Source organism: Lipophrys pholis, assembly GCF_963383615.2.
Source record: "Lipophrys pholis genome assembly, chromosome: 14".
Classification (NCBI taxonomy): Eukaryota; Metazoa; Chordata; class Actinopteri; order Blenniiformes; family Blenniidae; genus Lipophrys; species Lipophrys pholis.
The window spans coordinates 21,439,949-21,462,302 of NC_137633.1; the positions used below are offsets into that span (position 1 = coordinate 21,439,949).

General features: G+C 41.1%; 1 protein-coding gene across 5 annotated transcripts in view; it reads left to right on the forward strand.

Moving 5' to 3' along the window:
• Positions 1–267: 267 nt before the first annotated feature.
• The window catches only part of flvcr2a (FLVCR choline and putative heme transporter 2a), a 30,813-nt gene continuing 8,726 nt past the window's right edge, over positions 268–22,354 (forward strand). For 3 of the 5 annotated variants that reach the window (XM_080479656.1, XM_080479658.1, XM_080479655.1), the window contains exons 1-9: positions 3,687–3,725; positions 8,684–9,290; positions 14,353–14,494; positions 16,629–16,769; positions 17,941–18,008; positions 18,671–18,774; positions 20,383–20,493; positions 21,833–21,938; positions 22,021–22,132. In XM_080479656.1, the coding sequence (XP_080335782.1) occupies positions 8,709–9,290; positions 14,353–14,494; positions 16,629–16,769; positions 17,941–18,008; positions 18,671–18,774; positions 20,383–20,493; positions 21,833–21,938; positions 22,021–22,132 (1,366 nt within the window). In that variant the 5' untranslated portion in view covers positions 3,687–3,725; positions 8,684–8,708. Of the gene's footprint in view, positions 1,183–3,686; positions 3,726–8,683; positions 9,291–14,352; positions 14,495–16,628; positions 16,770–17,940; positions 18,009–18,670; positions 18,775–20,382; positions 20,494–21,832; positions 21,939–22,020; positions 22,133–22,354 lie in introns of those variants that run through there. The other 2 variants (XM_080479657.1, XM_080479659.1) reach the window with 1 other exon arrangement.

Below are 22,354 nucleotides of genomic sequence, written 5' to 3' on the forward strand. Positions count from 1 at the left end.
GAGCTGTTGTTATTGTGCTGCATTTGTCTGGCCAGATTTGACCCAACGTGTAACATGTGTGTCTATATGTCCATATAAAAAATGTGATCAGTTTTTATTAAGGAACACGTGGAAAACGAGTGTTTCTCCAACACAGAGGCGCTCTTTGTTTTCACTAGGATGGATTTAAGTCAGATTAAAGAGGCCATAAGTGAAGGATCAGGGAAAGTCTGTGGGGGGGTAATAATAGGAACTTGTTTATAAATCAGAGGAGTGCTGGGCAGGTTTGTGGCACATTGATCTGTGCAGCTGGGGATCAAGCAGATCTGGATGCTCCTCCGTGGAGTTTGTTTGCGCCTGTTTGAGTGCAGGTTTGTCTCTGGTGGAGTTTGTTTCCCGCTCGGAGCTGCAGGCGCGCAGTGTCTCACGGTCACTTCTTATCTCAGCTGCTGCTGGGAGGAGTAAAAGTCAGCTCCACTGCAATCGAGGGGATTTCTCTCAAAGCTGTGTGAAGTTATCTGAGGAAAGATTCTCTTTCATTCTCTCCTTGCTGTGTGTTTATTTTATTTATTTATTTATTTATTTTTTGCATTACTGGACTTCTTAGTCTTGGGAGTGCGCTTATTGGAGCAGAAAATGAGCGAGTGCAGCGCCCGGGATGCCAATGGTCCACATCTGGGCACCAAAGGTCCAGATGTGGAGCAGATCGAGTGCAGCAGCAGCAGCAGCATCCCGCACGGAGGCGGCGGAGGCTCCGCGGCCGCCACGCGTCTTTCCCGGCGGCGCTGGGTCATCGTCTTCCTCTTCAGCGCCTACTCTCTCAGCAACGCGTACCAGTGGATCCAGTACGGCATCATCAACAACATCTTCGTTAAGTTCTACAACGTGAAAACCTTCGCCATAGACTGGCTGTCCATGGTCTACATGCTGACCTACATCCCGTTCATCTTCCCGGTCACCTGGCTGCTGGACCGGAGGGGGCTGCGCCTCACTGCGCTCCTGGCCAACGCGCTCAACTGCGCCGGGACTTGGATCAAAGTGGCCAGCGCCCAGCCGGACTTCTTCTGGGTCACCATGCTGGGCCAGTGCGCCAGCTCCCTGGCTCAGGTCTTCATCCTGGGCATGCCGGCGCGACTCGCCTCCGTTTGGTTCGGAGCGGATGAAGTGTCCACCGCCTGCTCCATCGGAGTCTTCGGCAACCAGGTGAGTGGCTGTCGATTTGTTTTCCTTTTAGAAAATACATAACTTAGAGCATACAGGGTTGTCACAGGGAATAGGAACAGAATTCAATCGGATTCCAACACACATTTTTGTCCAGAGTCAAAGTGAACTTTATTGTCAATTCTGTGCATACAAGACACAGTGGAATCCAAACGTTGTCTCACTTGCCCTCCTACAGTGGAGAAATATATAAACCAAAATAATAGTAATAAAAAGAATGAGAATATAGACTAAATATATATCACCCAAAATGAGAATATTGAAACTAGTCAAGAAAGAATGCAGCAAGATTTTAAAATAAATTACAAGTGAAATGTGCAATATATAACACAATATATTCTTTAATGTGCACCATCAAATACAATATACCCTGAATACACAATATATAATCCAATATACACTAAAATGTGCAATATATAATACAATATACCCTGAAATGTTCAGTATATACTACAATATTGTATGGGCAATATACAATACAGTGTAGTTTCAGAAAAGCTGTAATAGCCCATCGATACAAAATGTTCATAAGACCTCACTGAGGTCAGCTCCTGTTAATTCTAAAAGTTTTCATGGTTAAGATTTACTTTCGATCTGATAAAATCAAATGATGTACTTGATTGCTGATTCCGTTATTAGGGATTATAAACAAAAGCCCGGATAGAACTTCCTACAAGGTCATAGCCAATTTCTTTCATTTGGGCCCTGAATGACATCCCTCCATTTACATGTCTGCCTTTATGTCCACAGACAAAGAAACCAACCAAAAGCAAAATGCCAGAAGGTTAGAAATACTTTAAAATGCACAAAACACCAATATGCAGCAATATATCTTTACACCTTAAGAACTGAGCTATTAGAAACCCTTCTTTGTGCTGCCCTGGTGCAGTTGCCAGGTTTGCTCAGCTTTGCTTAAATCTTCTTAAGCCATACTGTTTTGAGCCTCTTATCTGAAACTATTTGCTCCTGAGTTTCAGTGGGACCAAAATAATTTGTTCTTATTAACATAATCATGTTCTTATCATTTTTGAAAAAGCACTCACAAAAAGTATTGTGATAGTTATCTTAGGATGTATTGTGAGTGACGCTGGGCCAAATACATGATGTAAAACCTCATTATTTTCCTCAGCATGTACAATATCTTTGATATCGAGCCCGTGAATGAAGGCTAATACAATGTTTTAAAATTGAAAAGGCATAAAAGGCATTTTGATTTTTCCATGGAATCATTTGAAGGAGATTTATTTGCATTTAATCCTTTTTTTTTTTTGATATACCAGCCATGTAATGAGTTTTTCACAAAATGAAATATTAGAGCGCTGCTATATATAACCAGCAGTGCCTTCACCCCCCCCCCCGTCTTTATTTCCTCTGAGGTTTCAGAATATTGATACCACACACGGTGTTGCACTATTTACCGAGAGGTACAGTGATATATACAGTGTGTGGATGTGTTTGTATTTCTGTTTTTGGAGACCAAAGTCTATTTCCACTCTCACATTATGGGACTTTTCATCGTTCCTTGATTGTTTGGGGTAGAGTCATGTTTAATGGTTACATTAAGAGAAGAAAAAGGTGAATGTAAATGGAAGAGTACTTGAGAGCTGAGTATGTCTGCATGAAATGTGTGTAAGTCAGAGTAATGTCCTGTAACACAGGCATTAAAACATGCGAGTGTGCCTGATTTAAATCTTATCTTCATCTACATGCTGACATTAACGCAGCTCTCAGGGTTCATAGATTTTCCAGATGTGTCAGTGCATGTCAAGTGTCTTTGTTAAATCTTTATGAAACAAAATTTTATCTATGTGGAGTCTGAATGTTCTACCTGTGTGGGTGTTGTTTTCCTCTGGGGACTCAAGTTTCCTCCCATGATCCAAAAAGCAAAATGTTTGAACTGTTGTGTTCACATTGACTAATGGAGGGGCTCTGCGTGTGACTTTCGGTTTGTATTTGCTCTGTGAAGCCTCTCCAGTGTGCACACAAGCTTTTGCCAAGTGTACGGATCACTGAACATTTGATATTGTAGTCTGGAAGATAAATGATAGACGGATGGGATGAAACAGGCGTGGATAAATGGCAGCTCATGGGCCATGTGTGATTGTTATGGCTGTACATGGGGCCTGTCCATTTCTGAAAATGTATAAATCCTTTTGTCCTCTTGGTAATTACAGCACATTTGAAAGGTGTAGCAAATACTACATATTTCTGAATTACTGGGTGTATTCAAGGTTAAAAAAAAAAAATGCATCAGATACTGGCCCCTTGGTGGTGAAGATCACATTTTGGCCTCCTGTGATTCCAGAACAAACTCCACATGCACCATGATGCTTATTGTACAAAATATTCAGATACAAGCCTGCCTGTTTGTTACTTGCCCAGTGCAAATCTTCCTCAATCTTTATTTATTCTGAGGGAAGCAGCCTGGTGGGAAATGACGTGTCTCTCCACTGTCGCCACCTTCTGTTGGCACAGCGCAATGATTCACTGCAGTTTGATTTAGTTTCCATGCCTTCCTGCTCCAGGTAAAACCGGAACTCTTTTTATTTATTCGTCTTTATTCATTTAGTGATGGAATCTCACCTCGATATAGCGGTGTAGGTGTGAAATTGTGTTATAATCGCGTTATCAGCTGTGCGTAAAAGTTTGTTGCGTTTTTACGCACGCCAAGAGCGCGTCTGTGAAACCCACCGAGGGGTGAGCAACTCCAGTGTTATGAATCGGATCTGATCTGATATCGCTGTGTGTTGTGTGTGTGTGTGTGTGTGTGTGTGTGTGTGTGTGTGTGTGTGTGTGTGTGTGTGTGTGTGTGTGTGTGTGTGTGTGTGTGTGTGTGTGTGTGTGTGTGTGTGTGTGTGTGTGTGTGTGTCTGTGCGTGTGTGTGTTTGGTGTGTGAGAAGTAACAACCAGATGGATTTGGGGTTGTAGTTTCGATACCATGAGTGTTTCTTTTTGCTGCGCTCTCCTCGTCTTCCCTTCACCCCTTCACTCCTTCACTCCTTCATTTCTTCATTCATGGCTCTGCCCCCATGCGGACACACGTGTCTGTTTGTGTGTGTGTGTGTGTGTGTGTAGGGGGGGGGGGGGGGGGGGGCAATACAGTATAGCACGTTGATCTAGCCACTCACAACTAAAGAGAAGAATGGGCAGTGTTGCCACAGTTACCTTGACAAATTAATCCCATTACTGACTACTAGTTACTCCTCTAAAAAGTAATTTAGTGACTTTACTGATTACTTGTTTTTGAAAGTAATTAAGTTAGATTACAAGTAACTTTTTAGTTACTTTCAACAGCTGCCAAAACCGCCCCACCGTCACAAAATAAAAAAGGACAACCTGTTTGGCCACAAACTGAGTTCTGATCACTGCCTGGCCTCCTGCTGATACATATCTAACCTTTGACCTTCATTCTTTGTTGTATTTATATCTGACTCATGGTTTTATTATCAGATTTAGACTATTACTGGTGTTATTTATTTACACGGTGATGTCGTTGTAGTCTGTTGTTGCACTATTTATCTATTTATATATTTGACCTATCTGCTCTATGAAACCTTTTAATTACCACGAGGGGCGTGGGCAAATTAAGTCTTTCATTGATTGATTGATTGATTGAAAAAGAAAAAAATTACAAAAAGAGTTCAACATCTCCGCAGTTGTGTTGTTGTGGCAATGATATGGTTTAGTGTTGACATATCTTGGTATCCATTCTTTCGTGTCATCGATGTTAGAGCGAGTTGGTCTGTGATTGGCTGAGAGTGGAGAAGGGGGCGGGTCAGGTCAGACTGCATGTGTGTCTGTGTGTTTGGAGGAGAGAGAACGAGCGGCCGGTTCTGTTTAATGATAAAGCAGCATTGCAGACAAGTTACTCGTCCTGCTGAACGCTACAATATTATTGCTATTAATGCTTAATATTAATATAACTTGGAGAAGTAACCTTAACCTGATTACTGGTTTGGAAATAGTAACGCGTTAAATTACTCGTTCCTGAAAAAAAGTGGTCATATGAGAGTAACGCGTTACCGGCATCACTGAAAATGGATGTCTTATGAAACTCTCAGTACATCGAGAGTAAGCTGGGAGGGGCAATAAAAAGAAGAAGGCCTCCGTGAGATTGTGAGACCTATATTGTTCTTAACATTTATTTCTTAACCATCCATAGAGTTTACAGATTCTTGAGTATGTAAAAACACCCACAATGCAACAGCTATAGGAGAAGTCTTTTGGTCATTTCACTGTATTTTGCATCAGACGGTTTAATAAAAATTGGCTTCATGTTGAGATTATAATCATTATCTATAGTAACTGTTTGTTTTTTGTGAAAATGTTATGACGAGAGGATTGTTTTTTTTTTTATCAAGTATACTCTGCGCCACAACAAAGAAAAACTTTAAAGTTGAAATCTAAAGATTATTATGGCAATATTGTACCACTCAAGATGGAATTGAACTGCATGTGGACCCTGCATTAAAATGTGTATGTACACCTTGGGTGTATGGGTTGTCGGCAGAAACCGAAATGAGTGTAGTTGGAAGGAAAATGGCAGATTTAGACGTCGAACATTAATAGTTCTGAAACTATGATGGTATAAACTGAGAAAAGACTAGTAGCAGCAACATAGAAAACCAGCTGGATAATACTGTTTTAACCAAATATTTACCCCTAAACTAAAAATTTTTTTGACACTTTACTGCACTCACTTGAAATGAACTAAAATGTACTACTTGATTCCATATTTACAGCTTTACGTGCTGTTATAGTGGAGTCCTCTTATTGAAAATAAGTATTTTTATTACAATTAGATACTAGTTGTAGCTTCACTTTGTTAGTAACGATGAGTACTTGATTACAGTTATCGTTACTGCTTTAAATAAAAGTTGGGTTTATTTGTGAGTAACTGAATATTAGTAATGGATTACTGTTATTCTTAGCAGTTACTGCTGTAAATAGTTGCAGAATTACTTGTTTGTAATTTTTGTACTTCACATTGTCAAAATGCTTTAGTATGCCAATCAATAATAATATTAGTTCTTCCTTCAGAAAGTAATAGAATTTCATCACGAGAAACTAAAAAATGGTACTTGATTACTTTTATAGTTACTGCTTTGAATACTGGGAAATCTCTTCAGTCATATCTAATAGTAAGCACTTGATGACAGCTTTAGTTATTAGTATACATAGTGAAATTATAGTTCCAGTACCAAAAATGAGCGCTTGTTTTCATGTACTAGTTACTTTAATTAGTTCAGTTACGTTACTTGTGTAGTACTACTCCAGTGAATTGCAGCCAGTTACGAATTGGAGTTTTAAGTAGTGGTGGAGTTATTTAAAATTATATTTGATTACACGTATAGTCACAAGTTCTTATTTGAAATTTCTTGTTTAATGTGTGAATTGACCATTAAATATGACCTGATAACAGATGAAAACACCACTAACTTATTACCCTCCATTCATCCTTTCATCCCTGCCTCATGTGGATCAGCTTTATGGAGCTTCAGTCACGGATGAGGTGAATATGAACGTGTTAAAGTCAAAGTTCAAAGAAAATGTTCAAATTGGAAGCATTTAATGACGCAGAACCATTGAAGTATTCACTGTCGAGTCCCCCCGGACACCCGCGCAAAAACTGACCACATCTGTGGTCCAGACACATGAAGTCAGTCCAGGCTGAACATTTAGCTCATGACGCTCGGCGCACAGGTCAGAGAACAGAGGAAACATCCTGCAAGTAACAACTTCATCCTCCCAAACATGTTAAGGTTTTTAACAACCGCTCTCATTTTAACATTCACCAATGATCTAATAAACTATTTGAACTAAGATTTTAAGGATGATTTATTGGGTCCTCACGTTATTACACGATTGGTAAATGTAATAACTGCAGTAATAACTGTAATAAGGTTTTAAATGTAAAACATAAATGGGACTGCATTTCTTGGAAGTAAAGGATGTTTTTGTATGGATTAAATAGGTTACAAATGCATTTATTTGATATCATAACCATCATATTCATTCATACTAATAGTAATAAATTCTCTCTCGACTACATTGTTGTTTTTTTACTATTATATTGGCAAGTTATTATAACACATTATTGTCTTTATTACACTAAAATGGAGATTTTTTTTGTCATTAGAAGGTATTGTGCCATTTACCATTTTTATTACATGTTTGCGAGGAGTTTCTTGCTGTCTGCTGCTGGTAGTTGATCTGAATGTGAAAATAAAAGTGAGATTGGCCACTCAATGGCCCTGATAACTTTATACATTTTATCACTTTATTATACTGTTGTAGCACGTTGAGCTTGCTTAAATATGAAGTGCATTACAAATTATATCAGTTATTATTATTATTATTATTATTATTATTATTATTATTATTATTATTATTATTATTATAAATAATAAACAAATGGCAATGGGTCAGCGATCAGAAGCACAGAAGTGCAAATGTAATAAAAACGAAGAAAAATGACCAAAAACAACAAAGTGAACCGAGTTAGCATCACTAGCTATTGATACTAACTAGGTAGGTCAGGTAGCTACATCACTTTGTGAAACGCTGAGCAGGGAGCATCTCCATGGCAACAGACGCTGATCTCCTTTGATCGCTTCCAAGAGGTGCCTCTCTCTTCCACTTTGCCTGGGAAGTTTTTTCGCAATTTTGGGAGATTTCTTCAGAAATGGAGAGCCGCTATTAATTTCATCGATTGGTCCTTAGATGATGACAAATCATCCCTGAAAGTTTCATGCAATTCGGGTGAGTAGTTTCTGTGCTAAAAGTTGGTAAAATACATACATACATATGTACGTACGTACGTACATACATACATACATACATACATACATACATACATACATACATACAGAGCAATAAATAAATACACACAGACAAAAACAACCTTCTCAGCCAAACTTTCGTTGGCAAAAGTAAGAACCAGTCCTCAATCGCAGGTGATGCAAAAAAAAAAAGTTCAGGTATTTATAAAAAAAAGAAAAAATGACTTTCGCCATCAGAATACTTAAACGTTGCATCTTTAGCTCATATCATTCAGCCCTGATTTGAATCGTAGTTCCAAACAACCACATTTGACTGAGTACTTTTTTTTTTTTTTGATGAACTTGCTCTTTTTGTTGAGCATCACCCTCAGTGGACTTTGCCTCATTCTGCACACATCATGTGAGCGTCAGGTGGCTAAACTTTGCAATAAACCATCTTCACCCTGACGTTTCACATGCAGTTGTTAAGCTGCAGCAGTCAGATCAGCTGCTGGCTGTGATCAGAACTCATTCTATTCAAACTCAACCCCCCCTGATCCGCCTCTGCTAAATCAGCCAAAGTTAAAGGTTTGGGCTCAGCAGGTGAGCTTGTTAAGACCAGCTTGTAGAATCCGCCGCTGGGTGGGAGGGGCCTGCCAGGTAAACTGCCCCCGTGTTACGCGAGCTCACACACCAGAAGCGATATTTGCTCTTCCCTCTAGCTGGTGACACAGGCCGGAGGGCAACATGAGTTCTGAGGACGAGCTCACTCCCGAGTGGACGGACAGACGTGGCGACGTCAGGGAGGACGGTTACCTGCCTTTAGCGACCAGCAGCGACGCTCCTGAGGCTGCAGACTCGGACACGACGCGACTCTTCCCACTGATGGAGACCAAGCTGTACAAGCGGCGCTGGGCGATGCTGCTCACCTTCTGCCTCTACTCCATGAGCAACGCCTTCATGTGGCTGCAGTACGGCATCATCAGCAACATCTTCACGCGCTTCTACCACGTCGATGCGATGGCCATCGACTGGCTCTCCATGATATACTTCCTCACGTACGTCCCGCTCATCCTGCCTGTCGCCTGGCTGCTGGACAAGCGGGGCCTCCGGGACGTGGTGGTGGTGGGCTCCGCCTTCAACTGCATCGGGGCCTGGATCAAGACGGGCACGGCGGACCCCGCCATGTTCACCGTGACCTTCTTGGGACAGTTCGTGTGCTCGGTGGCCACGGTTTACATCCTGGGCATCCCGTCCAGGCTGGCGTCGCTGTGGTTCGGCCAGCAGGAAGTGTCCACTGCTTGTTCCATCGGCGTTCTGGGAAACCAGGTGTGTGTGTTTATCCGGCGGGCTGAGAGAAACCTTTGGAGGAGCTCTGTCAGCTGTAACACTTTACAATGAGGGCCAGCGCACCTTACATCATGTCTGGATGTGTGAGTCTTTTCTCCTGTAAAGTCTGTTTCCTCCCTTCTTCTTGAGTGAAAACATGCGTACGCTGTAAGTGTCACATCTATTGACTTTCCTTGCATGAGAAAAGAGGATGCTCAGTGGTACAGACAGCCGTGAAAGTTCAAGCCTTCTGTAGTTTTCTCTCTGAATGCTCAATGAAGGCTTCACTATTCACACCAATCGTTTTCCAAATCTACAATTTTATGCAAAATGTAGAATTGTTTTGTGGAAACATGAGAATTGAAATGTAGTAACATACCTCTCCCAAGAAAAAACGCAATGGAAAAATGGTTTCCTGAACTAAAGCTGAGCTTTCAGAAACACTTTTTGACTGCGTAAATCATATCCAGACACTTAAAACTATATGCTTCAACATTTCACCTGGTCGTTTTACTCAAAAAAGCTCAAAACTGAATTTCTTCCCCTTTGTTTACACCTTGACAGGACTCCTCACAGTCAGACCCAAAAAGTAATTTTTTTACTCTTAACTACGAGTCCCACACAGATTAAGTTAAATAAATTTATTCATTTTGATGTTACCAATGGAGGCAATTCAATTAAGTTGGTACAACTATTTTCGCTTTTCATATTACACCTGGAAAAATGGAAACATACAGTGAAAAAAGAGAAACTTAATCACAACATGTTAATTAGTTGTGCAGTCAAATATAAGAAATACACAAGGAATTTTCTCTGTGAAGAAATAATCCCACTGAGTAGAAAGTTAACTGTAACCTGTATCGTGTTACAATCATCCCTGTTTAACAGAAAGTATTACAAAGACAAGTCAAATATTGAGTTCTTCTTTCAGCAAACATTTTGGAAACCAATAAAACTGGTTTATCATCTTTGAAAGTAAAATGTTTCTGTGTTGAGGTGTGAATGCCCCTTCAGCACAGTGACAAACCTTTTAAATGCTGGGCACATCGCTGCACTCTGGTGTAACAAACTGCACCCAGTCTTATATTTAAACTATGTCAACAACACATTTTATCTGAAATAAGTTCCGTATGAGCAGAAAGCAAAACATCACACAGACGAGAGACATCAAATCTTGAGGATGTTAAAGGCTGAAAAGCAGGTGGTGACGAGTTCAAAGTGATTTCCTGTGTGTGTGTGTGTGTGTGTGTGTGTGTGCGTGTGTGTGTGTGTGTGTGTGTGTGTGTGTGTGTGTGTGTGTGTGTGTGTGTGTGTGTGTGTGTGTGTGTGTGTGTGTGTGTGTGTGTGTGTGTGTGTGTGTTCTTTCTAGCCAGGGGGTATTTCCAGGGATGGCGGGTGACTTCCACCACTTGAACCGTTTCCCTCTGAACAGGCTCCCACAGCTTAGGTAAAAAAAAATCTTATACAATGAGAGTTGCACTCAGACTGGTGTGTGTGTGTGTGTGTGTGTGTGTGTGTGTGTGTGTGTGTGTGTGTGTGTGTGTGTGTGTGTGTGTGTGTGTGTGTGTGTGTGTGTGTGTGTGTGTGTGTGTGTGTGTGTGTGTGTGTGTGTGTGTGTGTGTGTGTGTGTGGCTTCCCATCTGTACTCTGACTTTTTGAACGTTCAGATTGAAATACTTTGTTATAAACACCTCTTTTTAAAAAAATAAAGAAAGGTTATGTCTGCTCAGTACATTTTTAATTCTTCATCACAGCCCCTTATGTAATTTAGCTGTTCTCAGATAAACTTATGGTTTGAATTTTGTTATTGTACTTAGTTAGTAGGGAAAATAAAGGACTTTTAGTCAGGCCCCGATTACGCAACAAGGTCTCAAGTGAAATCGTATCGGTTTTGGGTTTTCATTTCAGAAAAGGTTTGTGTTTACACTGCAACCAGCAGAATATGAACTGGGCGTCATGACACTCTGGAGGCAAACTGTGGTTATTGTCCATCGACTCACACATGTGCAGAACAACTATTGACTATGGCCGTGGTGTGCATGTGCAGTACCAGCGTTTCAGAAAAGTTGCGTTTTCCCCCGTTTGCATGACGATGGAGCGTTTTCAAAAGGTTCCACCTTGGAAACTGTTTTCAAACCTTTTCAGCAGGTCTAAACACGGTTGTCGTGTAAACGGATACCCAGAACGCTACAAAAGTTTTGTGTGTTCAATTGAAAGTGTTGTGTGAACCGGGACTCAGAGGACAGCATATTCAGCGTTCACAGGTTTTCTCCAGATACCAGGAGCAAAGAATAGTGCAGAACTAATCTAAACCAGGTCTAGGGATGAAAAGCAGAAGATTTTTATGATTCCGATTCCATTATCGATTCTTCTTAACGATTTGGTTCTTTATCGAATCTCATTTGGAAGGAAAATCTACGGCATTAACAGCAGAAGACTTGCTAATGTTGAGATTCACACCGGAGCGGATCGAAAACGCAGCATTCACTCAAAGTTATCGCTGCTGTGTGAGAAAATGTTTCTGCATATTGGCCGTATTTCCTCCCTTCAATGAATTATCCCCTTGGCACATGCAAGTTGCCCTGTTGTCATCCTAGCGGCTGCTAGTGAATGACGACACTGACGGCCGTGTCATTTGAGCTCACTGGAATCCGTAAGGGAGTCGCTTGCGTATTTGCGGAATGATTCCAAGGAATTGAATAACTGGGAACCGGTTCTCAACAAGAACCGTTTTTTCTGGTGTGTGTGTGTTACACCAGCTTTTGGCTTCACTGTGCATTTGCTCATCAGATATCAGAGGGGGGCTTCACTCCTCTTGGTAGAATCATTCTTGAGTCTCTGAATGAAACAAACTGGGAGCCACTAGTATAGAGAGTGGCAACAGATCACAGCACATTAAAGTGTGCTGCAAGAGGTGTATAATCACCTCAGATTCTGTTATAATTTATACAGCTCAGAAATATATCAGTGAGTGAATGATTTAAAACTTACGTCAGTTTTTACAATAACAGCTTTGTACGACCACCCAGGCTTAAAATAGTCACATTTTGTACTTTTAGATGCACCAATATAAACCTGGCGCACGCAAAGAATGTGGTTTTTCGAATTTATAGATCTTTGATCTTCGACACAAACACAGATCATCAAAAGACGTCCGTCGCCTCTTCATCCTCTGGTTTCTTTTCTCCATTTGAAGTGTGTGCTCGCTCACCTGCATGAGGCCAAACACCCAGCGCGCCGGTCATTGTCAGGCCTGTTCTTTTTTTATGCCTCCGTCCCCCGCTCCCTACCGCTGAAGATGAAAGCTCACATTGTTGTTGATGTTTATTTTCTCACCACGACTCGATTCCTCTTGGCTTCACGCCCCAGAACCTGATACCCCCCGAGCAGTTTACATGTCCCCTCTGACATTAAGAAATAGTTCACAGGACGAAACACGTCAACAGTTTGTGTGCCAGAAGTACGTCTGACCCAGCTGAGACAAAATCTTCTTATGCAAGATTTCATGTGGAGTTTTATTAAAACATAGAATTTCTATGACGTGTGACAGTTTGTGGGTAAATGTTTGTCAAAAAGGCTTCTCATATTGACTTATGTCCCATTAATAAGAGCAATGAAATGAGAAAATATTTATTTGTATGACGTGTTAGATGTGTCAACATGCGGTGGATAGTGTCATCATTGTTATTCTTATGGTGGTGCACTAAAACTACATTTATATTTGTAATATGTCTATCATGCTTAAAATAAATACTAGTAATATTAACTACTTGTACCTTCCAGCTACTTCTTTTTTCTTCTTCTCAATAATAGAACCTCTGCTAAAGGTATCCCCACACCCTCTACGTGTTTCCTTTCCCGTCATACTGAATTAATTTGTTGTTTATTCTGTTACGTCTTTGCTTGAAAACAAGACCAATGTTAATCAATACAGAGAAGCTGTGATCAGTCCTTTTTTTTTCCTTTTAAACTTAACGAAATACACTTTATTGCTCCTCTTGGGGAATTTCTAGGCCAGAAGAAGGGTTGGAACCAGTGTAGAGAACAGCAGGTGCAGATCTGAACGTCATCTGAGATTGTAGAAGTGGTCGGAGATTTTTCTGTGCTTGCACACCCCAGACGCTTCACATTTCCCCCGTCGACTGCAGGGACCTCGGCTGGTGTTCCTTCTGGAACGTTCTTCAGGTTGTAGGAACCTGAGGAACCTGCCACTGCTCTTGTGGTGCTCAGATATGGAAAAAATAATTCTTTAGACCTCAGGAGGAGGACGTCAGTGAGGTTATAGAGGAGGTCAGTGAGGTTATAGAGGAGGTTGAGGTTATAGAGGAGGTCATTGAGGTTATAGAGGAGGTCATTGAGGTTATAGAGGAGGTCAGTGAGGTTATAGAGGAGGTCAGTGAGGTTGTGACGGAGGTCAGTGAGGTTATAGAGGAGGTCAGTGAGGTTCTGAAGGAGGTCAGTGAAGTTATAGAGATTAGTGAGGTTGTGGAGGAGGTCAGTGAGGTTATAGAGGAGGTCAGTGAGGTTGTGAAGGAGGTCAGTGAGGTTGTGAAGGAGGTCAGTGAGGTTATAGAGGAGGTCAGTGAGGTTCTGAAGGAGGTCAGTGAAGTTATAGAGATTAGTGAGGTTGTGGAGGAGGTCAGTGAGGTTATAGAGGAGGTCAGTGAGGTTATAGAGGAGGTCAGTGAGGTTGTGAAGGAGGTCAGTGAGGTTGTGAAGGAGGTCAGTGAGGTTATAGAGGAGGTCAGTGAGGTTCTGAAGGAGGTCAGTGAAGTTATAGAGATTAGTGAGGTTGTGGAGGAGTCTTGGCCCCAGTGAGGAGAGCCTCTGTTTTGGCAACTGTTGAAAGTATTTATGACACTATTAGTGTATTAAAGTTTTACCACAACAGGTAGACAGTCACTCACATGAGGCACCAGCCGTCTTGCTTGGACAGTTTTTGCATGCAAATATGTACATTGCACTTCAATTTCTTTTTATCTCTTTCCTGTTTTACAACGACGTTCCTCAAGCTGCTGAATTTTGTACTAAACTTTCTAGATTGTGTGGCTTTCATCTCTAGATGGGTATTGCCATTGGATTCCTGGTGCCGCCCATCCTCGTGCCGAATGTGGATGACATAGACGACCTGGCCCATCACATCAGAATCATGTTTTACATCAGCGCAGGTGTGGCCACACTCATCTTCGTCCTCGTGGTCATCGGTAAGTCTGGAGAAAAATACAGCCACGCACACGCGGGGTCGCACAGTCCAAGCTGTCATCCTTCTTTACTCAGTCATGTGGCCGATAACTCACTGATGACACCACCTTCTTAATGTTTAACATCACATGAGTCCTCCAGCTGGATTTATTTCAAACAAGCAGTCATTTTCAAACTTTATGTTTTGCCGTGTTAGACTGTGCCACATCTAACCCTGTGCCTCGTAGTCACGATAAGAAGAAGGCTAGTTTTTGGCAATCACTTTTCCAACATTAAATTCTGAACAGATAATTGACTTTTTTGCCGTTCGGGCTTCTCATTTGCCTGAGATTTCACCGACACTGCAGGGGAGCTGTGTGTGTGTGTGTGTGTGTGTGTGTGTGTGTGTGTGTGTGTGTGTGTGTGTGTGTGTGTGTGTGTGTGTGTGTGTGTGTGTGTGTGTGTGTGTTTGAAACCTGAGAGACGTCCCAGCATTGCACTACACTCGATGAGCAGCTGCAGTAATTGCTGTAATTGTTCACTTTTTGATGAGATGTGTTTTGACGGGATATAAAATTCAAACAGAGAGTGCTTTATAAATTCATCTTGTTTCCAGCTGCATAACGTTCGACTTTCACCTCCACAGAGGAAGTTTAAAGGGTCGTATTATGCAGAATTGACTTTCTAATGATTTTCCAACAGTAATAACAAAAAAAAGTGTAACAAGTCTGTCACCTCTCTCTCTGGCTTGTTTTAATTTTTAAAAAGTGTGTTGCTCCAACGAGCCAATCAGAAGTCAAACCCTGTATCATCGGGGGTTCAGCCAATCCCAATCAAGGTAGGCCCTCCCTTTGACCCTCCCACAATTAGGCAGCTCTGCTCGGGCACATGGCACCATGAGAGGAAGTACTTCCTCCTCTTCCCAAGATGGGCATGTGTGGGCGGAGCCAGTCCAGCTCACACAGACACAGCAGATTCTGAATGCAGCTCCTGTGATCCAATATTCAAGTGGATGACAATCCAGAAAAAGCTGGATTTGGAGAAATAAACTTTGAATACAACATTTTTGGACCAAGGAGAACCATGTGAAAGTGTTGAAAAGCTGAATAATATGACTCCTTTAACTTTCACATAAAACATTTTTGGTCATTTACTTCATCACAATGTTGGAAAATCACCTCAGCTTGTCGTACATAATCATGCACATTTTATAAAAGCAGATAAAGAGTCGTAGAAATCCATACTAAAGCCAATAAAAGTCAATTAAATGACAACACAGATATCTAACTTGTGCTGTTGGCTTATCGACAGCACACCATATTGTTGAAAACAATATCGCTGTGCGCAGATTGTGCGAAGCTGTTTGGCTTATCTCATCTTTACGGGCAGGTGCAGGTGAAGCTGCCTGTAAAAAATGATTACCGTCTTCTGTTGCTCTCAGTTTAGAGCTGCGCTGTGCTTTGACCTCTGCTATGGTCTCCTCAAGGTTTTATGAGAGCAAATTGTCACAATCAGCTTGATGTAATACTTGCTTTCCTCAATTTGTCTTATATCCTATGCATGTATTTGTAGGGAGCCAATTGATACACAGTAATGTCACAGCACTCAATATAAATACAAAGAAAAAAACAATGTCGACAAAAACAACTACAATCCTTCATGAACAAGCATCAGTGATGACGGAGGAAAAACTCTTTTAAACGGAGAAATACTCCAGTAGTGAGGGGAGAGACGGTTCTTATGGCTCGGTTCATTTTTCTCCGAAGTAGCTCCTCAGATCTTTAGTTGCTTAATCTAATTTATTCACAAAATGTGTGTTTGAAATGTTTTCTAATGTTGAAATCATATATCATGGTTACAGATTTTAAAATTCATAAAGAAGTATCCATTTCAAGAAGACCCCATCTCTGTCTGTGTGTCGAACAGTTCAAAATTTGAATTATTTGCAGTGAAACAACAGAAAGAAGCTTAGATAATCACTCGACGTGAATTTAGGAAACAACAGCGTGTGAAAGCCAGAGGGAACAGAGAATATTCAGGTGGTTCACTTTAAAGAACCGACTCTAAACGCCACTTCGTTTGTGACTGACACATCACGACCATTGTGTGTGTGTGTGTGTGTGTGTGTGTGTGTGTGTGTGTGTGTGTGTGTCTCAGTGTTCCAGGAGAAGCCAGAGATCCCCCCCTCCCTGGCTCAGGCGCAGGCCAGGAGCTTGCAGGCTGACGAGTACTCCTACACGGCCTCCATCTTGAGGCTGCTGCGTAACAAGCCCTTCATGCTGCTGGTGTTGAGCTACGGTGAGTTTTACATCCGTCATCTCATGACTGCATGAACAGCTGAACAAGGATCACTGTTTGATCTCTGATCTCAGCGGGACTAGTTTAAGGTGGATGTTGACGATGAGGCGCAAATCTCTGCCCTTTTGCTGATGATGTTGTCCTTTTCTTTCCCTTGCACCAGTGACTGAATTTATCTGCCTGTAAAGCTCATTGGGGTGTATAAAATGATGAAGAGATGAGTATTTGTGGAAGGCTTCAATGTTATGATGACATCTTAATTACATTACTGTGACATGCAGGGCGTCTCACACTCCAATGGTTTATTCTTGTCACCGCTCCGTGCTGGATGTTGTTGCGATGTTGAGGTGAAAGGTGACAAAGATTTAAAAAAATAAAAAGTCTTGAAATAGTCACATTAGTGGAAACACGCCATCGGAGGAGATATGAGGATGTGTCATCTCAACACATGACTGTGAGCTGGTTTGAAAAGTCACTTTCCTGCTCAAAGGTCACTGATTAATTTCAACCCCATTAATGATTGAAAGAGGAGAATTCAGATTAAATCCTCAGTAATGATCTGAACACGTCAAAACAATAAAGTGTTTTTATGCCTGAAGAACCTCTGATACGTGACCCAGCATTAAATACAGAACATGTCTGAGGGCTATGACACACACACACTGTGGTTTTAGTTGGAAGTATGAAGTCCCTGCTATTCACAGATCATCTCAGAATAAATAAAGACGTGTGTGATTGAGTCTTGAATATTGAGATTCTTTGACTTTATCAGGCATGGCAACACTGAATATCAAGGGTGAGTGAGTCCTCCACCCGGACTCACTGCAGGTGATCCTGACAAAAGTGTTTTGTATGAATAAAAGGTCATCAAAGTCGGGGACATAAATATTCAAAAGTAACCAAGATTGGGAATAAACACTCCTCTGAATTAACACGCATGGGATCATTAATTTGTTTGGTAACGTTGAGTGGAATATTTTTGTGCTTGTAAGAATCTCATGTTCAATGGCAGAACAATGGATTTCCTGCAGAAACACTCTGTCTGCTTTATTTTTTTCAGGAAGGAATTAACCCTTTCATGAGGTCGTTTAAACCTTTAGTGTTCGATGATATGAATCCAATCAGCAGAGTCAGTCACTTGTTTTTAATGTGTTTTGTTTGACGTCTGCAGGACTGAACGTCGGCTGCTTCTACGCTATTTCCACATTATTGAACCGGATGATCATCGAACATTATCCTGTACGTGTCACTGTTTGTGGTTTTTTTCTTCTGTTTTCAACTTGTTTTTATTTGTTGCTCTCTCACAGAAGTGTGAAGTAAAAATCCTTGAGTAGATTTTTCTGGTATTTTCTATTTTACTTTCACTCCCAACATTTAAACATTGTACAACAGTTACCTGTTTATTCTGTACTTTTATTTGTTTAACCTCTAGATAATGAATTGTCTCAGCTAATTACTGAACTTCTTGTGCTTTACATTAAAAACAAGATCTTATCTGCATGAAATATGGAAATAGTAGATTTTCAATCGATATTCAAACCTTTTGATCTGGATTTTTTGTAGGCAATAAAAAAATTGTTGCTTTAGAACTACATTTTAACACTATTTAAACTCTATATACGTTGCTGTTTGTCTGAGAAATGCACATTTTTACATGTAAATTTAAATAAATTAAATGGATTTAAAAACAATTAAAAAGTAATTGAGATTTTAAGTGTTTGTAATAGAAGAATACTTTGTAGTTTATCAACTTGTGTATTATTTCTTTTCTTTTTTGAAGGCGACCTTGACACAGATAGCAGCTGTTGTGTTTTGCTTCTATACGGAGTCACGGCACATCACAACATGTCAAAATGTCTTCCGAGTACTGTAAACCACAACCGTCCATGTTTTTCTTCCAGGGTGAAGAAGTGAATGCTGGGAGAATTGGTCTGACGATCGTCATCGCGGGCATGGCGGGCTCCCTCATATGTGGCATCTGGCTGGACAAGACCAAAACCTACAAGTAAGACATTTGTCCAAAATGCAACTCAAATTCAAGCAAGCGTTCCAGAGAAATACGCAAGATATGAAATCTGCCTCTCAGATTTACTAAAATTGATTTTTGTTTCTTGTAACAGAGAAATCAAGACGGTGCATGTATCTGTACTCGACCATCAGTGTTTACTGCTTTAGTTAAGGGACTAATGGACACAAGCTGAAGCTTGAAGTGCATTGTTATGACCTAGAACAGTAATATTTGATGAGGCATACCTGTGGGATTGTCCAGGCGCGCAGCCGTGCCTTGTAAAACAACGCACGTATTCAGTGCAGGTTTTCGATAGTGCTGGTGTGAGATGCTGCATTTGCTGGTGTATTAAAAGTTACCTCCGTGCAAAGTAAAGACGTTGTTGAGGGCAGAGAGGCAGCCGGTTTTTTCTCCAAATCTCTTTCGCGTGATGTGTTTAAGTTGACTACTGTATCCCATCTATGTATCTGTAAAAAAAAAAAAAAGAAAATCTGAAATCAATTCAGAATCTCCTCAATAGGCATTGAAGATACTCAGCTAAAACTTTTAAGGTCCTTTAATGAATGTTTGCAGCAGATTTCATGGAAATCCATCGATCCATTACTGACATATCGCAGAGCCACGCAGCTCCCAGGAAGTAGAAGTTTTCTCCAGGAATTCAGTCGTCTTGTTCTACTCTTGCTCCTGTTCTGCACAGTGTTCAGCTCCGTGAGTGAATGTCCTGCTCGCAGAGAGATGTCCAAGTAAATCAAAGCTTTCATTCAGTGGAGACACGAGCGAGTGTCTGGATGTGTATGTGACGCCGCTCCCAGCTCATGTGAACTGACAGGCTTTACACTGGCAGCGCTCCACGTCTCTAATACCGCTGCATGCAGCAAGGAAAACCCCCACGAAGCAATCAAGATCTGCTCACTGATACTGTTTATTTCCATTAGTTACGTGATGAGACTTCTCTGTGAGCACAGTGTCGCTACTAACCGTTCAGTTGTAACGGAACTCCTGGTGGCTCAGATTCCTCGCGCGCCGTCAGGATGCTTAGCTGTCAAAGCAGCAGGGGCCGTGTTTGTGTCGTGGAGCCTCACACTCCCATTGTCCCGCAGGACGGAATCGAAGCTCCGTGCTATGCTAACAGAAATGTTTGGCAGCGTTTTTTAATGCGTGGTTGCACAAGAGACATCTTCACCAGGGTAAGCCTGTTTGTGCAGATGGCTGAAGTTGTGACAGGTGGACTGCAGGATGTTTCAAAAACAGATTTCGGACATTTCTCTTTCGTGACCGTGCATATATGCATAATGCTTTTAATTCATCACCATGTGTGCAGTTTGTATGTATTCCCCCTGATGCAATAATTAACTCAGTGATTTTTCACAAACTTTATTCTTTGGGGCTACAGCATATCGGCTCTAAGAACGTTGAGCATAACTCCACCGGACGGAAATGTACATTTTCATGTGCAGTAATTCTTCACACAAAAGGATTTTCTCTCTGATCAGCTTTGGCTGGCATGTAGCAAACACGAGACTCTCTCACAAGACCGCAACAATAAATATATAGAGGCTTATATATATCTATATATATATATATATCTTGCATGTCTCTCTTCAGACAGACCACCCTGGTCGTTTACGTCCTGTCTCTGATTGGGATGGTGGTCTACGCCTTCACCCTCAACCTGGGCCACCTGTGGGTGGTGTTTCTCACGGCTGGAGTTTTAGGGTGAGTAACCATACATGAGAAACGGCCACAGTTACTATAAAGTCTGCAGACAGAGACTCTAAACTTTCAACACACAATAAGCAACGTATTGAAACTGAAAATCAACCTTGTTTGATGATTTTTTTTTTTTGCTCAAAGGGATTCTATGTAAAATTTAGGTCATGCCTCGTTTGTACATTAGGGGGCAGTGTTGAGTTTAATTTGCTACCAGAGTTCTGGTTCTTTGTCTTTGTTGTTGTTGGTTGATAGTAAATAGATCACATTAACAATGTGAAAGCTGAGAGCTTCAGCTCCTCCTCCAGCTACGTCTGTGACTCAAAACACCACCTAGTGGTATAATTAGAACTGCAAGATCAAACAGGCTGGAGCAGGTTTAAAAACTTTGAGACTTTGGACAAAATTGCAGCTGCAGATCAAGAAAAATGTCTCTGAGATGTCCTAGTGATTTGATGTAAGAGGTCATATTGATTTAGACCCAATTATAACATCTTATACTTTTGAGACAAGAAGTCCAAAAACAAAAGATTTGTTTTGTGCTTGATGCCTCCACAAGGTCCCTATAATCCACATATCAAGATAACTAAACTAACTCTTAGCGCCGTGCGATTGGCCAATATGTTCACTAATTAATGATAAATTATTGACGTAGTGCAATCTGTAGATAACCTTCACCACCCAAAAGTGCCAGATAGACTCAACTGTTATTCAATTAAAACACATTCCTCTCTGAAATCAAAGCGCACTACTGCCACCCAATGGATAAATACAATACTACATGCACTTTCAATAACACTTTAAATTTGCTCTTCAGAGCCTGCGTCGTAGCAGTAGAATAAAGTGGAGTATACACATATCTCTTTGGTATGAAGGATAAAGAACAGAAAATACCACCTACAGTATTTATAGAAAACTAATTTTGCCTTATCTGAATTTGTAAGCAATAAAAGTGAGAGCTATTACAAATATTGCATTGCTTAATGTGCAAATTATTGTGTGAATAGACCATATATGTAAACATGAAACCATCTAACATGATAATTAAGGAATGAAACCTCTCGTCGTGTCCTGAAATATCAGCTTTTCTCTGACTTTGCCGAAGCGGAATTATTTCTCCTCCGGCTCCCCGCTCCTCACATTCACCATACAATTATTTTTGCTATTTATAGCAAGGTGATTGTGCACATAAGTGGTTTCCATAGCAATTTCTTGGTCTGGTTTTCTTTCCTGAAATCCAGACAGGATGTATTATTCAACAATATGCATGTGTCCTCCCGTGACATTCTGGAGCTGCTTCTCGGTTGATCGCTTAATTCAACTTTTTAACTGTGTTTGTCCGCAGCTTTTTCATGACAGGATATCTTCCTCTGGGCTTTGAGTTTGCAGTGGAGCTGACCTTCCCAGAATCAGAGGGAACCTCGTCTGGACTGTTGAACTGCTCAGCTCAGGTCGGTCTTCCCCTAAACGTGAAAACTGGAGAAGGGGAGGTTATTTTCAGGGTGTAAAGAGATTTGTTTTCTCTCTTTTCAGATCTTTGGCATCATTTTCACCATCTCCCAAGGGAAGATTATCGATAAATGGGGAACTTTCGCTGGAAACATCTTCCTGTGTGTCTTCCTGCTAATAGGAACAGTGATGACAGGTGAGATATGGCCCAGAATGAAACTGATAACAGTTAGAGGGGACTTTACACTGTGGTCCTGTAGTAGAGGAAGCCTGCTGTGCGTGCAGTCATACTGTATTTTTTCACGGGGTGATGTTGCCCCCTAGTGGCTGAAGTACAAACATCACCAAGAAGTGATCAAATGAAATCTGCATTGAATTCTCTCCTCAATATTTAGACAATTAAGTGAAGATAAACTTT